Raw genomic sequence first — 20429 nt, 5'->3', positions numbered from 1 at the left:
CGTCCAGCCAGCTGCTACTAGCTACTAGTGACGTCATGCGGGACAAGGGCACCAGGCACCAGGCGCCGATTCATTCGCGAATGTCTAGCAGCTGTGCAGGATTAACCCTCCAAGGACACGCGCATTCAAAACGCATAAAATATCAGAGGGTGCGGTCCACTTGACGCTACCAATACTTTGGAGCGTTCTTCTTCTCCTTCTTTCTTCATTGAAAAAAAAGAGAAGAGGAATGCTTCGAAGCATTTGTAGCGTCAAGTGGACCCGCAGCCAGAATTGGACGGAAACTCGTCGAGCCTCTCTGTTCACCTCTGTTGATCGAACGCAATCAAATTGCATTGTTCGCGCGCGCTTCGTTATTTTCAATAAATAAACGTTTGCATAACGATCGATTTCTCGTGGCTCAATTGCGTCAAAATTCTCCTATAAATCTTTATCGAAATTATCTGATATCCGCACGATTTATATATTTTTATAAATGCGATTCTTCGCAGCGCCAATCGCTGATCGCTGCTGTAACGTCAAAAATCGCGCGAATAAATTCCTAACCTATAAGTACTGTACTTCACTCTCGAATCGGAACACGAGTTTATCGGATCGGGGGTTTATGCATGTGTGACGCGTACGTGTGCACCCCCATACCCACGCATGCGAACAAAAGTTGGATATATTTTCGGATATTGGAGAGAGAGGGAGAGAGCGAGGAGAAAAGAGAAAAGTTACGTACGCACGGCAAATAGAAGCAAATAAATCTGTGGTGTGGTATCGATCGGAAACTCGATCGTGGTTTTCTCGAATCTCGAATACGGCAACCGACAACCGACCGATGAACGAAAACTCGTCGAGGTTATCTCGTCTTTGTGGGTAGACCGGAGCGTCTTCCTTCCGTTTCGTTCTTGATTCCTTAAAATATTTCGAGATGGATGTCCACGAATGTGCGTAACCCTAGTCCAAATGAATTGACGCGGATCGAAGCAACGTAAAGATGGGCGGTGATATAATCAGGAACGTAATCTGATCTCATGGAGTACTTTAGCGAGATATTTTTGCTCGGAATTGACACGATTGTATTCGCCATCTGTCTGAAACGGTATATTCATTACGAGAATGCGATTAAGGCAATCAAGGTAGACCATATTGATTCGTCGTTGAACCACTGAGGTGTATCAATTTAAATTAGAATATTTTGAGACATTTCAAAGGCGATTTAAAAACACGTGTTTTGCAGAGCGTCGAGCTACGCGACATTGGCACCGATTTGGAAAGTCTGTTGGACAAGAGCCCGAACAACAAGGTAGATTACATCGCTGTCAGAGGGATCGTGAAACCATTAGGGGAATCGTTGCAAAGCGTTAATAAAGAAGATGTTGCCGGAGTCATACGGAAGCTCAGCGTCAGAGAACACGTTGTCGCAAGAACGTCAGCTGGTTATTGGTAGGATCGCGCGTCGCGACTTTACGAAAAATTCTCATTGTAACAAATATCAAGCTTGACGATACGTCGTTATATTGCTTTTGTTTTCGTTTTCTTCAAATTATCCACGTAACTCTCCGTAGGTCTGACCAAGAACGAACGATTCGCGAAGTATATCATACGGTACCGTTTGTTTTGCAAAACGGATGGCACTCCGTAGAAATAATAGATCCGTTGTCGGCCGATATTTTAGACTTGGACGTAATCTCTGATAATTTTCAACCTAGCGTACCTACGATCGTAGATCACGTATGGGAATTTTTTACAGGTAATCGCAATAAAACGTGCAACGGGACCATTTATTTTTTATTACGTAATATAGAATTATATTGTGTATATTTTGTAGAAAAATGTATGTGCGTGTCAAGTTCTGAAACTTGCACATTTATAATTTATATATTGTGATTTATTAGGCGTACGTCAACGTGGTATACAGTCTACGGAAAAAATGTTGCGTAAAGATTCAATTATTACGGCGATAGGTGAGCTCTCGAGGTCGAAAACCGAATCCAATTATCTTACTTTGCAACCTCCATTAAATGGACCTCCTTTTTACGTAACAAGCATGTCGATTACCTCCTTGATACGGAAATTGGACGATCGTAAAAAAATATACAGGCACGTAAATTCTAGCAGAAATAATCGGAATATTATTTGTTGTAATATCTGTTATAGTCTGTATTCGTATAATCCTCTCTAACGTAGGATATTTTGTTTGACGAGCGGTGCAATTGGATTGGTACTCGGAGGAATTATGGCGAGACGCTATTGGAAGAATAAACGGGAGCAAAGGTTGGCGGATCAGTTGCGTCGGTCGCTCGAAACGTCTCGTCAAGAAAGACGCCAAAGGGTCAGGGATAGAGATCTTAGGGAAGATCAAATATGTGTAGTTTGCAAGACGAACGCGCGTGAAATTATTTTACTACCTTGCGGCCATGTATGCATATGCGAAGATTGCTCGGTTAGCATCAATAATAATTGTCCCATTTGCAGAACGCAAATCCTTCAGAAAGCAGCGGCATATATAATATAAATTTCATTTTGATACGAATACGCGTTTTATATAGCCAAGAATATTTTTATCGTATTAGAAAAAGTGTGAAAACAATGATCGATTAAAATGATACTATCTCCCGTATGATTCTATCTTTTTTACGCGAAGGCATATATGTGTGTGTGTGTGTGTACAATTTTATTTATAAGTCAAAACTTGAATTATAATATATATAAGCACGCGTACATTAATTATAATAGTTATCAGGAGTAGGTACAAAATTACAAAACTAAATGGCTGTGTCTCGCGCCAATTTGATGCGAGACGAGATGATAAGTACGCGCACCGGCGTAAATGGTGTCCAGTGGCGGTATATACGTATGCGTGTGCTCATGTATGTAACGTGTAACCTGGTGTAACCTTGCCGCCGAGTATACTCGGGTGCACTCGGGTGACGTTTCCGAACGCAGCCTAGATAAGAGGCGATAAGAGGCTCTCTATAGGAACGACGCAAGGTTTGCGCCGTCGCCCATTTACTTACCGACCTTGGGAACGACGTGCTCTCTCATCGTCAGCCACGTCAGTCGCCGGTGTCGGTTCTGGACCTGATACGAAAACACCTCTCGCCTCTCGCTGCAACGTTGCTGGACATATGTATCGCACTATCGCACGTAAGTACGACGGTGAGCCTGTTGTCGCGCAATTTCCCGCCCGGGTTCTCGCATCTGCTTATACGTCGTCCTGACGGTCGGATTCTCGCTCGGGAAAAGAAACTGGGCGAGTCCGTGCGGTGGCGGCCGCGCTGGCTCGCTCGAGATCCTCGTGGCTCCGCGTTTCTACGTCCGGCTTGGATTCTTGGATTTGGAGTGCGAACGAGCGCGACGGTGTAAACCTGTAAAGCCAGTGCAATCGTGCAATGTTGCTGTCGAAGCGGTACTAATGACAGTAGCGTTATTTCCGATCGTCGCGTTTCCGTTGACGACGTTGACGTTGGGGCAAGCGAGAAAGAAGAACGTCTCCCGCTCGCTCCTGTCAGCTCCCGCTGATACTTTCCCTATTCGCGGTTTTAACGAGGACTGATGACAAATGCCCCGCGATATAAAAAGTCTCTAAGCCTCTAAGCTTAGCTTTAGGGCAGTGTGCGTAAAGAATGATAATGATGTCTAACATCAAGATATACCCAACGTTAACGAATATGTATGCGAGACTTGTGTTATTTAATTCCGTTAGCCTATGAATTGTTTTTGTTTGTTGTTTATCGTCACGCCATACAATAACACAGCATGCGATGACACAGCGTACGATAACAATGCTTTTTTAATTAATGTATATGTATATGTTTATATATAATGTATGCGCACATATGTATGTATAGATATGTCACTTTGTCGATATTCGCCTTATTTTTAATAGGTGACATGTCTAGCACTCGTGATATCGAACGAGACGAACGTAATGGGAGAGGCAGCGCGAGCCAGGACGTGAACGAGGACAGCTCTGATGGTCCACATTGGGGATTTGGTTTGATAGGTGGTGCAATTGGATTCGTAGTCGGAGGAATCGTGGCAACGCAATACTGGAAAAGTACACCGGAGCCGGAGCAAAGGGCGGCGCCTCAGCGGCCTCAGTTGCGTCAATCGTTCGAAACATCGGGAGAGCGTCGAGAAAGACGTCGAAGAGTCAGGGATGAAGATCTTAGAGAAGATCAAACGTGTGTAGTTTGCTGGACGAACGCGCGTGAAATTATTTTACTACCTTGCGGTCATGTATGCGTATGCGAAGATTGCTCGGTTAGCATCGGAAATAATTGTCCCATATGCAGAAAAGAAATCCGTCAGAGAACAGCGGCATATATATCATAAATTTTATTTCGATACGAATACACGTTTTATGTAGCAAGAATATTTTTATCGTATTAGAAAGTGTGAAAACAATGATCGATCAAAGTGATACTATCCCGTATGATTCTATGTTTTTTAAATGAAGGCATATATATGTATAATTTTGTCTGTAAGTCAAAACTTGAATTATAATATACAAGCACGCGTACATTAATTATAATAGTTATCGGGAGTACAAAATTACAAAACTATTCTGTGACGATGTACGTGGTTTTTAATATATGTATAATACTAATATATATTTCATAAACGTCGGAAATATAAATTATTTTTGTTATAAATTATCAAGCTTACCGCTTTAAAACTGTATACAATGGCAGTTGTGTGTACAACGGCTTTGTTTGAAATTTTAAAATTTTTTATGTACGAACACAATGTTTTTTTCCCCAAATAAAAAATATACGCGTGGAAGATAATTTTTTTTTGTAAAAGTATATTTTACGTGTACACGTTACATATTTAGATATATAGAAATATTAAAAATCTGCACTTTGCCGTTGGTTTTTTTTATCAACGTGCAAGCTCATGATCTTTTTAGCTTTATTAGATTTACCAATACCGAGTTTCGGTAGTCCTCTATTCAAGCCTTCCAACAGAACACACGCTTTACATATTTCTTGACTTGAAACAAATCCACATCGAGTACAATTTCTTCTCTCTGGCATTTTTACGTTATCCCTCACTTGTAACTGCTCGCCTAGCAGATGATATTATTTTTACAATTTTCACGTTACGTAACAGATAAACGTTAATATAATAATATTAGTAGAATATTACAAGAAAGATATTTTTACCTGAATGTATCACGTCTATGATAGACGAAGGTCTTATTTTCTCTAAATCTTTTAGAAAGGCTCGTGCGTAACCTCTATAAGCGTTCGGAGCATATACGCATTCCGTGGAGAAGTATACCAGACCGTTAAAATATGCATACATGACAATCTCTTTTTCGTATGCATATTTCAGTGGCTTACAACGCGCGATAGAATCTGCACCAGCCTATATTGCATAAAAATATAGATGACAAACATTCGTTGTAATTTCATGTGGCGTGTATGCAATAATATTCTTACGGTGATTAGAGATGTACATCTCTGTAGTCGGGCAATATCACCTCTCAAAATATTCATTAATACCGTTTCAGCGATGTCGTCCGCGTTGTGACCCGTTGCGATGCGATCTACCTCCAAAATTGCAGCCCCTCTATCCAATGCCTGTCTTCGGAAAACACCGCAAAATGTGCAATTATTTTTACGGCCAATCTAAAATACATATACGTGTTTTTTACTCGATCTTGAAATTATCGAGAAATACGGCCGTGTCTCGCGCCAATTTGACACGCGAAACGACGAGACGAACTGTGGCATATAAATAGTGCCCAGTGGCGGCTAGGTATACGTATGCGTGTGCTTACATATACGTAACCTTGCCGCCGAGGGACACTATTTCTGCCGGTGCGCGTACACGAGCCATTTGGTTGGCGCATCCTTAAATCGTCGAGTCCGGTAACTGTCGCATCGATCAAGTAGTTCTCAGTAGGCTCAATCGGAAGCTTAGATTTAATATATATTTTACCTCTGCGACTATAGAATCCATTGTCCATCCGTACAACTCCTTATACGATAAAATTTTAAGTGGAATACCATAATCGTCTCTGTTACGCGTCACAGTTTTTAAGCTATCGTCTCTGTACCCTAAAATGATGCATTTAAAAAAGTATATTTCTTTTTATATGCTACGAGTAATTTCACGTTACTTTTATAAACCGGTATAGCTACGTTACCGGTAATTCCTTCGTCGATGGACAAAAGAAACAGATCCAATCCATATTTGTATCTTTCGTTCAGAGTCTTCAAGACATAAGCTAGCACGGTGGAATCCTTTCCACCCGATGCTCCGACGGCAACCTTGTCACCAGGCTTGAACAATTTACCATTGACGATAGTATCGTGAATTTCAGTCTCAAACGCCGAGAAGAAACATTCCTTGCACAACGTATCGCCAGTTTTTGGCCTCTAAAAATATATACATATGTATTTCCTTCGATTATATTTCAATCTTGTTAGATACGGTGGTATAAAACTGAGAAAATAATTAACCTTTAAAATAGCATTTTTCCCACACCTTGTGGAGCACAATGGGAATGGAGGCATCTCGATTATTTTTCTTGCTGGAGCTCAATGATCAATTATAGTTATACGTAAATTTCTTTCAATAATGCAAGATTATGAAAAAAACGTTTTCCGTATATCTCCTTGTTAACCGATTGACGCAAACGCGATTGAGGTTATATCAATACGGGAACACAAACACACCGACACGTAATATTAGCGGATTTAACGAAGTCCACTCGAGTTTATTAATTTTCCATTTCCGTGAAACACATAATAACATAAAGAGGATCGAAAATTAATTTTTTCCGAGAGTTACAAGAGTTTTTCCATCGCGTGGGGAAAAAATGTTAAAAAGGAAGAAACGCGCGCAAAAGCAAATTTAATCCTCCGGCTTCTCGGGCGGTGGTCCGCAGGGTTGCAGCATCTTCTCCATAAGATTGAACCTGACTCGTGCCTTGGCTTCGTTCTCGGCGATCGCGAAGAAATTTAGCAAATCGTAGTGGCCCATGTACGAACTGCAGGAATCTCGGTGCTGATTCACCAGCCACTCAAATTTGGTCGTGTCCGCGTGTCCCGTACCGATGTACTTGGATTGCAGATGCTCCAATTGACTATGAATATTGTAGCGTTCGCCCATATTTTTCAGTCAACTTCCTCGCGAGATCTCGTCCTTCCTTTCAGCGGATATTCAATCGCCATAGGTTATGTTCGCCATGAACGAAATGAGCTATAGGGATCGGACAAACCGTTAACGATCTCTGATTGGCTCCGTCGTTTGGGGTCTATGCTCCGTCCAACCGAGAGATCACGATTGGTCTGCGCATAGGCGAGCAAAGTTCCTAGACTCCCTGGTAATTCGTAACGTTCGCCGCGCCGCGGCGACACCAGCGAGACACCGATGACCGAGAGGTGAGAGACTCTGGCCCCCTGGCAGCAAAGACGTTACGTCACGCAGAAATGACGTGCCAATGGTTAATGGCTTCCACTCGGTCGAGATACCCTTTTATGAGCGAGCCAGAATCCAATCCAAAGAAAATACATGAGACATGATACGATCGGCTGGTAGAATCATAAAAATATGATCGCCTGAACGCCGTACGTTCGCGAGAAAGATAAATTTTTCGCCGGGGACGTCGGTCGTCCGCGAATTACGTGCTGGAACTGCTTTGCGCGAAGAGGAACGACGTAACCGTCGCGCGCGCACTCTCCATCATCGGCCTTCGGTGTCGGTTCTGGACCTGATGCGAACAACACCGAGGCTCGGCGCGACGTTGCGGAACATATATCGCACGTAAGTACGATTGTCGCGCAATTCGCAATTTCCCGTCCGGGTTCTCGCTCGGGAAAAGAAACCTGGGCGAGTCCGTGGTGTCGGTGCGCGATGTGGTATACGCGTAGGGCGCAATGGCGGCCGTGCTTGGCTCGCTCGAGATCCTCGTGGCTCCGCGTTCCTCGCCCGATTCTCCTACCCGCGTCCGCTCGCTCGCGTCGTCGATTCACGTCCGGCTTGGATTTGGATCCGAGCGAGTGCGACGCAGCTTATTAGCATAACGCGATCGTTCGCTCGCAAGTCGCAAGTCGCAAGGTAATCGCGTCGTTCGTCGTTTTCGCGATATCGCTATATACGTACACGTATCGCTGTGTGTCTGCGTGCGTACTGCGCGGTCTGCGTGCGGAGTCGGTGAGTGAGTGAGTGTGTGTGTGTGTGTGTGTGTGTATGTACATATGTGCGTGGTGTCGGTCGCCGCGTGAGTCCGCGAGTGTCATACATGTATATGTATTCGTTAATCCACGACGATCGGCCGCGAGCCGCGAGACTCGACGAGTTCTCGTCTCGACTCGAGACAGTGATCTGATTTACACCGAGCTTTTGATACGCGTACCAAGTACTACTTATATTCGGACTAAATCTATTAGTTTACACCGATCGTACCAATGGATTTAGTCCGAATGTACAGTACTTGGTACGCGTATACGTGCTATAAACGGTCGGTGGCGGTGTAAACCTGTATGTAAACTAAGCCAGTGCAATGTCGCTGTCGAGGCCGGTCGAGGCATGTCGAAGTCGAAGCAGTAGCTGTAGTAGCGTTATTTCCGATCGTCGCGTTTCCGTTGATGACGTTGATGTTAGGGCAAGCGAGAAAGAAGAGTGCTTCCCGCTCGCTCTTGTCAGCTCCCGCTGATACTTTCTCCATTCGCGGTCTTGACGAGGGCTGATAAAAAATAAAATTACCTCTAAGCTTAGCTTTAGGGTAGTGTGTTGTTATACATACGTACCTACGTGTAAAATTATTTGACCAAGAAAATAAAATTAATATTCTTCGCAAAAAAAACCTTATAAATATATCAGTGATATTTAATATGCGCGTATGTGTGTGTGTGCGTGCGTGCGTGCGCCATGCATAAAGAATGATAATGATGTCTAACAACATCAAGATATGCCTAACGATAACGAATATGTACGCAGGACTTGTTATTTAATTCTATTAGCCTATGAGAATTGTTTTTGTTTGTTGTTCGTTATGCTTTTATAATTAATGTATATGTATGGATATATCGCTTTATTGATATTCGCTTTATTTTTAGTAGGTGACATGCCTAGCACTCGTGATATCGAACGAGCCGAACGTAATGGGAGATTCCGCTCACGAAGAAGAGGCAGCGCGAGCAGCGACGTGAACAGGCACAGCTTTGACGGTCCTGACAAGCGACACAGAAGACATGGCAAAAGTAAGAGCTCTGGGAAAAAGAAGAAGAAACGTTCGCGCGACAAGTCACTGGAGACAATTCCAACCGTAGCTTCGTCCGTCGTGAAACCATTGGTCGAATATTCCGATGTGAGTAGCGAAGATCTCTCAGAGCCTGAAGCGGGAGAGATACAATCGGAGGATAGTCGCGCCAATAGTTACACGGATGGAGAGGTACCTGAATCGTTCCTTCAAAGACGATATTATGGCGGCAGTCCGGTTCGCGCTCTCGGAGCGTCGCCAATCAGCCTATCTCCGTCACCGTCGGTTCAGCATCGACATTCCGGTAGACGGTACTCCTTGTCGAGTGAGCGACAACAACCGACGACGATGCATGGCGCAACGCCGGAATACGAGGAAGAATCGAGACGGTACGCCCGACGAAAGGAGAAGAAGCACAAACGCGAGAAGAAGAAGAAAAGAAGTCTGACCCCATCGTCGAATTCGGGGAAGAAGAAAAAGAGAAAATCCAAGAGGCATTCTCACAGCGTGAGCCCGCATCGCGCTGTCGCCGAGGAAATCGTTCCAAGTCCGAGCCGCGACAAGTCGTCGGTTGGCGCTTCCGTTCATTGGTCGGAATCGCCCCCGTTACCGCTCAAGGACAACACGTCGCCCATCTCCCCGGCTACGCCACGCGAGCAGAGATGTCCTAGCGACGACGTGGAACTAGAGATGTCGAGGCAGACATCGCGAAACGTCACCCCGCCGCTAATTCACTCGTCGACGAGGCAGGTAGAATCGCCGCACACGCCACTGATGCCTCCGTGCGCTACGACGCCGGAGAATTTGAATAAAACCGGGCCCGTCGCCGTGCCAAAGCACAGCAGTCCCGATCGGCAGAAACGTAGTCCCAGTATCCACGTGACCCGTCGTTCCAGCGTTAGTCCCGGACCCGTTGGCGTAAACCGCAGGAGACCACACAGCCCGAGTCCACCGTCGAGACGAAGGGATCATAGTCCACCGTCGCGAAGGAGAGACTTTAGTCCTACTCCGGTGCTCCATAGACTTAGGCACAGCCCGAGTCCGGCCACCGTCAGACGACGAGAGTTTAGTCCGAGTCCTGGGAGTAGTCACAGGCGACGAACGGACAGCGGAGTTATTTCCCCTAAACGTAGAAGACGAGACGAGACCGAGCGACGTAGCCACCGGCTTCACGACAAGGACAGGAGAGACAAGCGGAAATCGAGATCAACTAGGAGTCCCACTGGAAGCAGGTACGTTCATGTCGTTCGTGACGGGAAGTAAACTTGTTGCGCCACGCGTTCACGTATGTAACGATTTTCGATCCATTTTAGATTACATTTGCCTCTGTCTCGGTCGCGATCGCGCAGTCCGGGAAGATGGCGAAAACTGTCTCGCTCGAGGTCGCGTTCGCGCCCCAGAAGGAGTCGCACCCCAAGAAGATCGCGTTCGCCCAGCAAGTCCCGCAAGACCTCGAGGAAACTCAAATCGAAGAGCCCGCGTCCCAGAATACCTTCTCCTTCTCCTCACAGATCTCGGGCTAGAAGCCCGTCGAGCATCACCGCCCGAAATCTTCGAGTACAGGCCAAGATCAGCGAGACCAGTCTGTTCGCGGAACTCGTTAAGGACCGTAACATGAGGGAGTTGGCGTTCAAGAAGTTGCAGGCCGCGAAGGAGAAAGTAGGGAACCAAGACGAAGTGCAAATCATAGAGAGCACCGACGAGAAGGACGGCGATGGCGGCAGCGCGTCCGCCGAGATTAAAGCTTCTACCGACAATAAAGACAGATCTATAAATTACAAGGAGCAACGCACAAAGACTGGCGATAGCGTGGTCGACGTCACCGATATTCCTGTTCCGACGAGCGACGACGGCGCTGTAGCGTGCAAAACGCCACCGTTGCCACCAACCGGCGTACCGCTACCTAATCCGATACCCACTGCGATGAATCCGCTTGCTTCTCACGCGATTGTGCATACCTCGCCCAACCCACCATCGATGATGCCCAACAGTTGTCCGATCGTCGTGTCGCACAGCCCGAATTTCCCGGCTCCTGCTCCTGGAGTACAACCACCGCTCCCACCGCCGCCACCACTGCCACAAACTTCCGAATCTGTATCGACAGTCTTGACGCAAGTGTCGGTGCCGCCAATTCCGCCGACACCGATTTTGCCCAATATGTCTGTCCCACCGCCACCCATTCCACCGATCCCCGTTCCAGCGCCCAACACGATTATGTCCAAGTTTAATCAACCCAATAATCTCGTGCCACTTAAATCTGTGGATCCTCCCAAGCCTCCCATAGTAACGTTCACGACCAAAAGCCTAAAGAGATTACCGTTGCCACCTGGCATTAACCAGAATGATTTGGAAAGTATAGATTCTCCGCCGAGTCGTTCTCCGAGCCCTCCCAGCAAGGTGCAATTGAAATTTCCAACGTCAACGAAGCCGCTGCAGAAAAAGGGTATCAAGGATCTGCCAATGCCGCCAGGTATGTTTTATTTACGGACGAGATCTTTATTCGTTGCTTAAGTTAAAATTAACGTCGTTAATTTACTAACTTGAACTGTAGTTGTGCCTGGATCGGAAGACTTGAGTGGCGAGGACGATCCGAATGCAACGCCGCCGCGTTTGAAGGTCGAACGAGTGGCACCAAAGCCGAAATTGAAAAGACCGAAAATACTGAAACGCAGAGGATCGCGAAACTGTCATGCTCCTATGTCGGCTTCCGGCGGCAAGGATTGGGGCGAACGATGTGTCGACGTGTTCGAATTTATTGCGCAGATCGGAGAGGGTACATATGGGCAGGTGTATAAGGCACGAGACAAACGATCCGGCGTGATGGTTGCTTTGAAAAAAGTCCGACTTGAAAACGAGAAGGAAGGCTTTCCCATCACGGCAGTCAGAGAAATAAAGATCCTACGACAGCTCAATCACAAGAACATTGTTAACCTCAGAGAAATCGTCACTGACAAGCAAGACGCTCAAGATTTCCGGAAGGTACTTTTTTAGCCCTGGCTATATACAATCTGTAACAGCACTCTAGCAGCATTACAATATATTTGTCGGCACTTTATTTATTAACAAGAATTATGTAGAATATAATTTATATATAATCCGACATAGCAGCATGTTGATGGGATTATTATGCTATCGCATACACGAGAGAGAGAGAGAGAGAGAGAGAGAGAGAGAGAGAATTTTCTATTATACATTAAATATATAGAATCAATCTACCGCTAATTTAATTATTTTCTAAGATATTTCTCTCAGTAATTTGAAATACTGACAAACATCGCTAATGGAATAACTTTTTACTAGTTTAATTTAATTAATTAGATTTTTACAGAATCAATTAATTATGTCATGTTTTTATTCTGTGTTTTAGGATAAGGATAAAGGTTCCTTTTATCTAGTTTTTGAATACATGGATCATGACTTGATGGGTCTGCTGGAATCCGGTATGGTGGATTTCAACGAGATGAATAACGCCAGCATCATGAAGCAGTTGTTGGATGGCTTAAATTATTGTCACAGCAAGAATTTCCTGCACCGGGATATCAAATGCTCAAATATATTGATGAATAACAAGTACATATGCGTCATCTTCTAAATAATTTACTTCTTGCAATTACTTAATATAATGTAATGTATGATAACAATTTTTAATAGGGGCGAGGTTAAACTGGCCGACTTCGGATTGGCACGACTTTATAACGCGGAGGATAGACAGAGACCGTACACCAATAAGGTGATCACTCTATGGTACAGACCCCCCGAACTTTTGCTGGGAGAGGAACGTTATGGGCCTGCAATTGATGTCTGGAGTTGCGGATGTATCTTGGGAGAATTGTTTTCCAAGAAACCTTTATTTCAGGTAATAGCCATTTTTTAAGCTGGAAAAAAAACAGATCAATATTAGTTTATTATTAATTACGCTCATTTTTTTACCAGGCCAACGTAGATATAATGCAATTGGAGATGATCTCGAGGGTTTGTGGGACGCCCACTCCTGCCGTTTGGCCTTCTGTGATAAAATTACCACAGTGGCACGCACTTAAGCCAAAGAAGCAGCATAGAAGACGTCTGCGAGAGGATTTCGCATTTATGCCAGGAACAGCCTTGGATCTCCTGGACAAAATGCTAGAATTAGATCCCGAAAAGCGGATAACAGCAGCCGATGCGCTTAAGAGTGCTTGGTTGAAAAACGTTCAGCCTGAACAGTAGGTTATATTTCTGCATTTTCTCGTATCGGCTTTTCATGTGTATCGGAGTACATATGTTTCTCGGTTCAAATCTTATTTATAAAACGCATTACACTTTCACGATATATCAGGATGCCAGCGCCACAGCTTCCGACTTGGCAGGATTGTCATGAGCTCTGGAGTAAAAAGCGAAAGCGCTTGTTACGGGAACAGCAAGAGAGTGCTGCAGCAAAATTGCCTCCTCTCCTTCCCTTTCCGAATAAAGGAGGTCCCAACAAGGATGATCTGTCAGATGTCGGGGGGTGAGTAAAGCCGTAAAGAAATCAAATTTACGAGCTGCTGAGACGTACGTCTCGATCAAGAACTAATTTGCTTATACACGTAGATAGCTGTGTACGACAGTTGTGCTTTGCATTTATTTTCTTTAGCAAAATGCATTGTTCAAGTAATGAATTTCTTGAAAATGAGAAGTGACATCGAGAAGAAAACGTAGTGGTATTTCTGTGTGTTCCTTCCGATTCTCGTTTGCATGCCGATCTTCCTTTCTTTCAACCTGATGAATCAACGAGTTAATTTTAGTTTCGTTCACAGTCGTTCAAACACGACGATGGCAATAACGCAGAACAATGGAAAATAGAAGCACGAAACATCCTTCTCTGTTCGTGACTTCGCTCTACAGAGATTGTTTATCTTTAAACGATTGATTTGATAGACTGTGTGAGATATATACTTAAAATATTGTATTTTTCAGGGCATACGCAACATGCCTCGGCGATAATATTTTATGATAACGAAATATGTTATAACACTTAACTCTTTGGCTGCGCCACCCAAAATTTTTTTAATAAATTAAAAATAAATAGACCAGAAATACAATTTTACGGCTAAATTTATTATTTTAATTTTGATCATTTTGATTAATATAAAAAGACGCGGTGTGTAATTTATAATGAATATAGTCTCTCTCTTTCGTAGCTCCTTATTACAAAGTTTTTAATGTCTGTGATGTGGTATTTTAGTTCTTTGATCATAAAATATATGTAGCATTTGCAGCTAAAGGGTTAATTTTATCGTTCCACTATCCATATCGAACCATTTATAAGGATTGTTATAACTATATTATTACGGTCCTATATATTAATGCCTAATAATCGCCACTTTAACGTGTAAATCTCTATACAAGAAAAAGGTATACATTTTAGAGTAATAACTGTGATTCAGTCTACCATTCGTTTCTAAAGACAATTGTAAAAATTAAATTGTCGGTTTATTCAGTTAATCTATTTAGGTATATGTGTACATATCTCACTAATATTATACAAAAGGGGAATGTACATGTATATACATAAATATACATCAGCATATATACAAACATACCGCAAAAAGAATACATAATGCATGCGCTCACGTTAATATATCAAAATGAGGAACATTTGTGTATAATTTTTGCGCATATGCATCGATTTAGATTTTTTTAGAGATTAATTTATAACATCTCTATATAAATATATATTTGTATCTATATTCAAACATGCAAGTAGAAAAGTCATGATTAAAAGAAATAACGATTGTAAATAAATATAGAGGTCACGTCAACGCGCGATTCTCCTCGCTGTTTTTCATAAAAAGGCTCTTTAGGTACCTACAGATAGAGCGTAAAACGATGATCTGTACAAATAGATGAGCTCTGAGTTGTAAGACTTTGTAATATAAATATATATACATATATATATATATAAATATATATAGGCAAAATATACAGATACAATGGATGAGCTGCATTGGAAGACCGAAGAAGGCAAATACAAGAAGATCAAGACTAAAGTCATGAAGATATTAACCTTGATTCTGTTAATTTCATTTATAATTAATCCAATTTATTTAGATATTCACATTTCCGGCGTACATTTATACTTTAATCACCTCCTAGCCACTGTTGTATTACAATTTAGTGATTCATATTATAGATAGTTATGATGAGTTTCTTGTAATATACGAATGGCGAATCATTGTGTATTTATTTAGTATTTACACTATGTTTTTGCATGTGCGTTACTGACACTATCCTTATAGTGAAATTCAATCTTCGGATGTTTTCTAATAAAGCGTCATAGCAATGTAAAATAATATTCGAATGCTGCAATATACTTAAACGTACTCAGACATTTATTAAAAATATTTTTGGTGAATAAATCTTTAACGCTATCCAAACATTTTATTATTTAATTTTTTTTGGTTATATTTTTTATTTTTATGCTTGTATCATGTACTAATATCTCTAAAAAAAAGAAAAAAAAAGAAGACGCAGCACTCGACAATTATCGTGGAAAATACTTATTTACCAGCATTTACTGATTCATATGTGTAAAATAAGCATAAAATATATGTTACTGTTTCTACTTATTCCACAAATATCTCGATACATATAACTTTCTTTCGTTATTTATTTTTAGAAATAAAAGCAGGTAAATCGAAAGTTTTATTTCTTTAATATATAAATATTAAAATCATATTTCTAATAGTAAAACCAAGTACAATATCAATAGTATAAATATGAGAATGGCATAGAAAGAATGTTAAAATGTTTATTATATTTATATATAATAAAGTAATAAATTAAAACTTTATTATATATAAATATAATAAACATTTTAACATTTATTTTATGCCATTCTTATATTATATATGTATATAATGCACACACGCACATACACTGTATATTCTCATATACAGGGTGGACAAAATAAAGCGTGACAAGTTTTTTATTTCCAAAAATAGTTTTTAGAGAAAAATATTTCAAAAGTTGTTTGGTTTAAAGGAGGACACATGATTTCGATGTGAGTCATATTATAGATGTTTACGAGAAATTTTAAAGACGACTAATTTCTTAAATGAAACTTGATTTTTTCCTTGAAATAAAAATTGTAGATCTCGTTTTTGTAGAGACGTTTTCAACACTGGGTGTAATTCACTAGACGCTTCAAACGCTTCGGAGCATCATTTTTTGTCCTTGTTTAATATTTAATAAACAACAAGGATGAAATGTTTCCAAGAGCGTTTGGAGCGCCAAGTGAATCGCACCCACTAAAGCTCTTGTTAAGAATTTTCTGATAATGAGCCAGTATAATGAGACAATCTTCATATTGTCAATTTATATTTCAAAAATATGTCGTGTTTTAAGAATTTAAAAAACATTGATTTTTTATATTATAATATATTCTGTACAAAAAATGTACATTGTAAGAGAACGAAGATCTATCAATACAGAGTGTGTATTCGTGATAAAATGTGTGTTCGTATAACTGGTAGATATATTTATAAATACAGATGTAAAATACTTTGGAAAATATAACGTTTCAAAACATGTCACATGTTTTTACATACAACTGTAATTAAGGTATTTATAATAAGCATGAAGTTTGATAGTTTATAAAATACATATATGTGTCCTACGATTTATTTGATACATTGGTAGTACGTGATAAAAATATATTTAAAATGTGTTTAGTATGAACACAAATAGCTGGTTATATTAATCGAATTACAATGTTCAATATTGAGATTCTCTCCTTTTTTTAAATAGTATAATCTTTTAAAAATTTGTTTAACTATCTGTGTGTTTATACAAATATATTTAAGATAAAATTATGTTTTTATTCATTGTGTTAATAATATTTTTAATTAATGTTGCACCATTATTAGTATGTAAAATATAGTTACCAACAATTGTGAACATTATTATACAAGATGTTAATAATGTCATAATTATATAGTAAAATTTTATATAAGAATGCGGAGTATAATAATAATAATTTATAACTAGATTTATATACAATATAGACTGATGTAATTTTATATTATATATATGTGAGCATCTATACACATAAGTTATTCAAATATATAATAGTCATTGTCACATAGACATTGACGTTTTTTCTGACTGTATCACAATTTGTATTGTGGAATATGTAGAAAGTGACATATATATGACTTTGGATAAAAGAATGATAGACACACAAGATGATTGGCATAATGTCTAATAGGAGAAAATTATGTTTCAGGAGATAATGTAATTGTGGCTGAATAATAGATGGACGAATTTTGTAGCACTTGTAAGAATATATAATAGGTAACAAAAGTTCCAAATCTTTTAATATGTGTTTACGTCCAGAGTGTTGAATTTTATTGACTCATATCTGTCAAGTATGTGTATCATGTAACCAACCATGTGCTTGAGCTTTGCTAACCAAATAATAATCGAAATATATAGCGATACATAGCGATAATAATCGCTCCGCAATGTTGTTTACAATATTGGATCTATGTATTAAGTGATGCATTAATTCGCGAATGAAGAGGAAATATCTTGCTATTCTTCATTGTTCTACGTTATTCTACAAGATTTGTTACAAAAATAAACAGTAAATAAAATCTTACGATTATATTAATATGCTATGTGCATGTGTAATTTTAGTGCATATATGTAATTGGGCTTGCTTTAAGACACGTTTGTATTGCTTGCTAGTTGCATGATCTTCCATTATTTCTTCATATATTTATGTTATTAGATATTTATAAAAACGCAACAATGTTTTATCAATAATTTATGACAAAATTAGATATAATGTTCATAAATTTTTTGTCAAAAAAAGTTATATACATATACCATATATGTTTCATAATTGAAATAAAAAAATATTGTTATTAATTTTTCATCATTCAATTATAAGTAAACCTCACGTAAACTGCAAGTGAATTAATATCATTGCAATCATTGTGTATATTCTCGTTTCTATTTTATCTGTAAGTCTTGTACTTATTGAACCTTCATACCTCACGCAAGGCTTATAACTTTGTTGCAGGTCCTCTAAACGACTAAAGATGGAAGCGGGCTATAACTCACACCCAAACAGGCTTGGCGCGGAAGCTCATTACGGTGAAGATAATTTGTTTAATCAGAGCGGTCCGTACATAGTGTCTACGCCATCGTACTATTATAACGCTTCACCGCCCGTTAAGCCGCAGTCAAATCTAAAGGGAGATAATCAACCGTTGGAAATGTGTACCGAGGATAATCTTGCTCGAAGATTGATGATCCTCACAAACGCCTTGAATCAGGGAAAACCGATTCGAGTCGACGATCTGCTCTCATTGCGGTCAGACCAGAATGAGGTAATTATACGTAAAGAGATTCTTTAGACAATTTGTCTGTTATTTAATCTTGCTCGCTAATCAATTGTGGCAATTGCTTCGTTTACATTCACATTGTAAATATTTAATTTTTATATTTGTTTCAAGGAAAGGAATATATTTTTCAACAATATAATAAAATTTCTTCTAGTTAACATTTGCAGCGATATTTACAGCAATTTACAATCTTATGATATTTACAGTGCGATCCCAAGGTGGTACAATTGTTGAGTGATCTACGCGCGGAGCTTCGCCTCGTCGCGAATGCTCGACCGGGCGGACAACTAGAGCCTCATCTTCCGATATTGAATCCAACTCTTCTAGGTTTGTGGTTTCCGGCACTATATCCCTCGCATTGATTTTGGATCTGTTTTCTATGGCTGAACTGGGTGCACTAGTTGAAAGAGTTTATCTTTTTTCTTCGAAAATGTGAGGAAAAAAGATAAACTCTGAACTAGCGCAGCCAGTTCAGCAACAGAAAACAGACCCATTGTCATTGACATGTAACTTTTTTCGCAGATACGAGCGTGCCGCATATGCCAGGTAATTTCGACGCGCACGCGGTGTATGCCGGCGACGATGCCGTGAGCTCTCACGGGAGATGGTCCCAGCTGGCAACTGCTGGTGTTCGGAACGCTCTATCGGCGCTCATATCCTATCACGGTCTGGATAATATCTATAATCCCGCTATTTCTACGTCTGCTATTGGCCGATTGCCGTCAAATAAACCGCCCGGGCAGCCCCACCTGGCGCAGAACCTTTTCCTGCCCTCGACTTCCTCGCAACAATCTGCTTTTAGTTCGTAATGATTTTACAAAGTCGTGGTACGTGACTGTGTTCTGTATGCATGAGAGAGAAAAAAAAAGAGAGAGAGAGAGTGTGTGTGCGTGTGTGTGTGTGTGTGTGTGTGTGTGTGTGTGCGCGCGCGCGCGCGCGCGTACGTGTGTGCGTGCATGCGCGTGTGAAATCGGAAAGAATCTATAAATCATTATTTTTCAAATTATGCTAATGGGAGTGAGGGGGAGAAAGAAAGAGAGAGAAGATGCGTATATCTGTGTGTGTGTGTGTGGGGGGGGGGGAGAAAAAGATGGTACGACCATATCATCGATTTGTTTATAGTCTCCATTATCATCACTCCATTAGTTTTAAGTGCACGTTCACAGTGTATAATTGTACGATATGCGACCATTGCAGATACTTAATTAGAATATGACTTCTCTCCCAATGACAATGGTATTATAGTTGTCATAATATACGCTAAATTACTATTGATATGATTATTTCCAAGTTATTTCTCGAGCAGTCATACGCTGAAAAGTATTATCTGACGTTTCTTTCCTGCATCATTACGAAAGGTCTGTGATACACATGTGTATATATATATATATACATACATTACATATTGCGAGTGTAGGAAGCTGAATTTAAAAAGGAGCTTGACTCCGATGGCGACGCTTGTTTTCATTTTGATGAAAGAAAAGAAAGACTTGTTCACGATGCTCGACGCGAGATCTTGAAAAAGGTTTGCGTTTTCTATTTTAATCTCACGAAAGAATTTTATTTTCAAGAGATATTAGACGATGCCATGAGGGAACGTTGATAAACAACTTGTGTAACAACAGTAACGCTAAAAATGTGAATATTTATTTATTGTTTAAGGTTTTTTATATAAGATACTAATGCTTATTTATTACGAACTATTTACAGTGTACAATGTACATATATGCTAAGAATATATAATAAAGACACGTCGACGGAAGAATCTCTCTCCAATTGAAACATATATCTATGTATGTATTTGTGAATTTTACTACGCTTTATATTTTTATTTTCTAATTATCTGAATG

At 40.5% G+C, this 20429-nt stretch overlaps 4 protein-coding genes across 13 annotated transcripts; 2 read left to right on the top strand and 2 right to left on the bottom strand.

Annotated features, from left to right (window-relative positions):
* Window positions 1-307: 307 nt before the first annotated feature.
* Window positions 308-4564, top strand: Mul1 (mitochondrial E3 ubiquitin protein ligase 1). 2 transcript variants are annotated; one of them, XM_077417976.1, is made up of 6 exons: window positions 308-1124; window positions 1226-1431; window positions 1554-1738; window positions 1884-2088; window positions 2176-3135; window positions 3878-4564. In XM_077417976.1, the coding sequence occupies exons 1-5, from the start codon at window positions 1020-1022 to the stop codon at window positions 2501-2503; spliced, it is 1029 nt and encodes a 342-aa protein (XP_077274102.1). In that variant the 5' UTR covers window positions 308-1019; the 3' UTR covers window positions 2504-3135; window positions 3878-4564. The 2 variants fall into 2 exon arrangements, with proteins under 2 accessions (XP_077274102.1, XP_077274103.1); XM_077417977.1 differs by lacking the exon at window positions 3878-4564 and having other exon boundaries at window positions 311-1124; window positions 1884-1952; window positions 2035-2088; window positions 2176-2314.
* A 210-nt stretch (window positions 4565-4774) lies between these two features.
* On the bottom strand, window positions 4775-6604 carry Ctu1 (Cytosolic thiouridylase subunit 1). 2 transcript variants are annotated; one of them, XM_077417978.1, is made up of 6 exons: window positions 6465-6604; window positions 6149-6380; window positions 5941-6059; window positions 5439-5627; window positions 5160-5364; window positions 4775-5062 (listed from the first exon to the last, which is right to left on the bottom strand). In XM_077417978.1, the coding sequence occupies exons 1-6, from the start codon at window positions 6516-6518 to the stop codon at window positions 4842-4844; spliced, it is 1020 nt and encodes a 339-aa protein (XP_077274104.1). In that variant the 5' UTR covers window positions 6519-6604; the 3' UTR covers window positions 4775-4841. The 2 variants fall into 2 exon arrangements, with proteins under 2 accessions (XP_077274104.1, XP_077274105.1); XM_077417979.1 differs by having other exon boundaries at window positions 5439-5579.
* A 191-nt stretch (window positions 6605-6795) lies between these two features.
* On the bottom strand, window positions 6796-7414 carry Sf3b5 (splicing factor 3B subunit 5). Its single transcript, XM_077417987.1, has one exon. It carries the CDS (start codon window positions 7114-7116, stop codon window positions 6859-6861), a length of 258 nt encoding a protein of 85 aa, XP_077274113.1. The 5' UTR covers window positions 7117-7414; the 3' UTR covers window positions 6796-6858.
* A 68-nt stretch (window positions 7415-7482) lies between these two features.
* Window positions 7483-20365, top strand: Cdk12 (Cyclin-dependent kinase 12). Of its 8 annotated transcripts, none has more exons than XM_077417932.1 (11): window positions 7483-7770; window positions 9069-10440; window positions 10522-11678; window positions 11760-12187; window positions 12576-12778; window positions 12860-13064; window positions 13142-13410; window positions 13524-13694; window positions 18255-18564; window positions 18786-18906; window positions 19102-20365. In XM_077417932.1, exons 2-11 carry the CDS (start codon window positions 9074-9076, stop codon window positions 19386-19388), a joined length of 4518 nt encoding a protein of 1505 aa, XP_077274058.1. In that variant the 5' UTR covers window positions 7483-7770; window positions 9069-9073; the 3' UTR covers window positions 19389-20365. The 8 variants fall into 8 exon arrangements, 7 of the variants coding, with proteins under 7 accessions (XP_077274058.1, XP_077274055.1, XP_077274057.1 ...); XM_077417929.1 differs by having other exon boundaries at window positions 9066-10440; XM_077417931.1 differs by lacking the exon at window positions 7483-7770 and adding an exon at window positions 7935-8064 and having other exon boundaries at window positions 9066-10440.
* The last annotated feature ends 64 nt before the right edge of the window (window positions 20366-20429 follow it).

This window comes from Temnothorax americanus, unplaced genomic scaffold (genome assembly GCF_048541705.1).
Source record: "Temnothorax americanus isolate GAGA-0224 unplaced genomic scaffold, ASM4854170v1 Scaffold5, whole genome shotgun sequence".
Lineage (NCBI taxonomy): Eukaryota > Metazoa > Arthropoda > Insecta > Hymenoptera > Formicidae > Temnothorax > Temnothorax americanus.
This window is presented reverse-complemented; position numbering and strand designations above follow the sequence as displayed.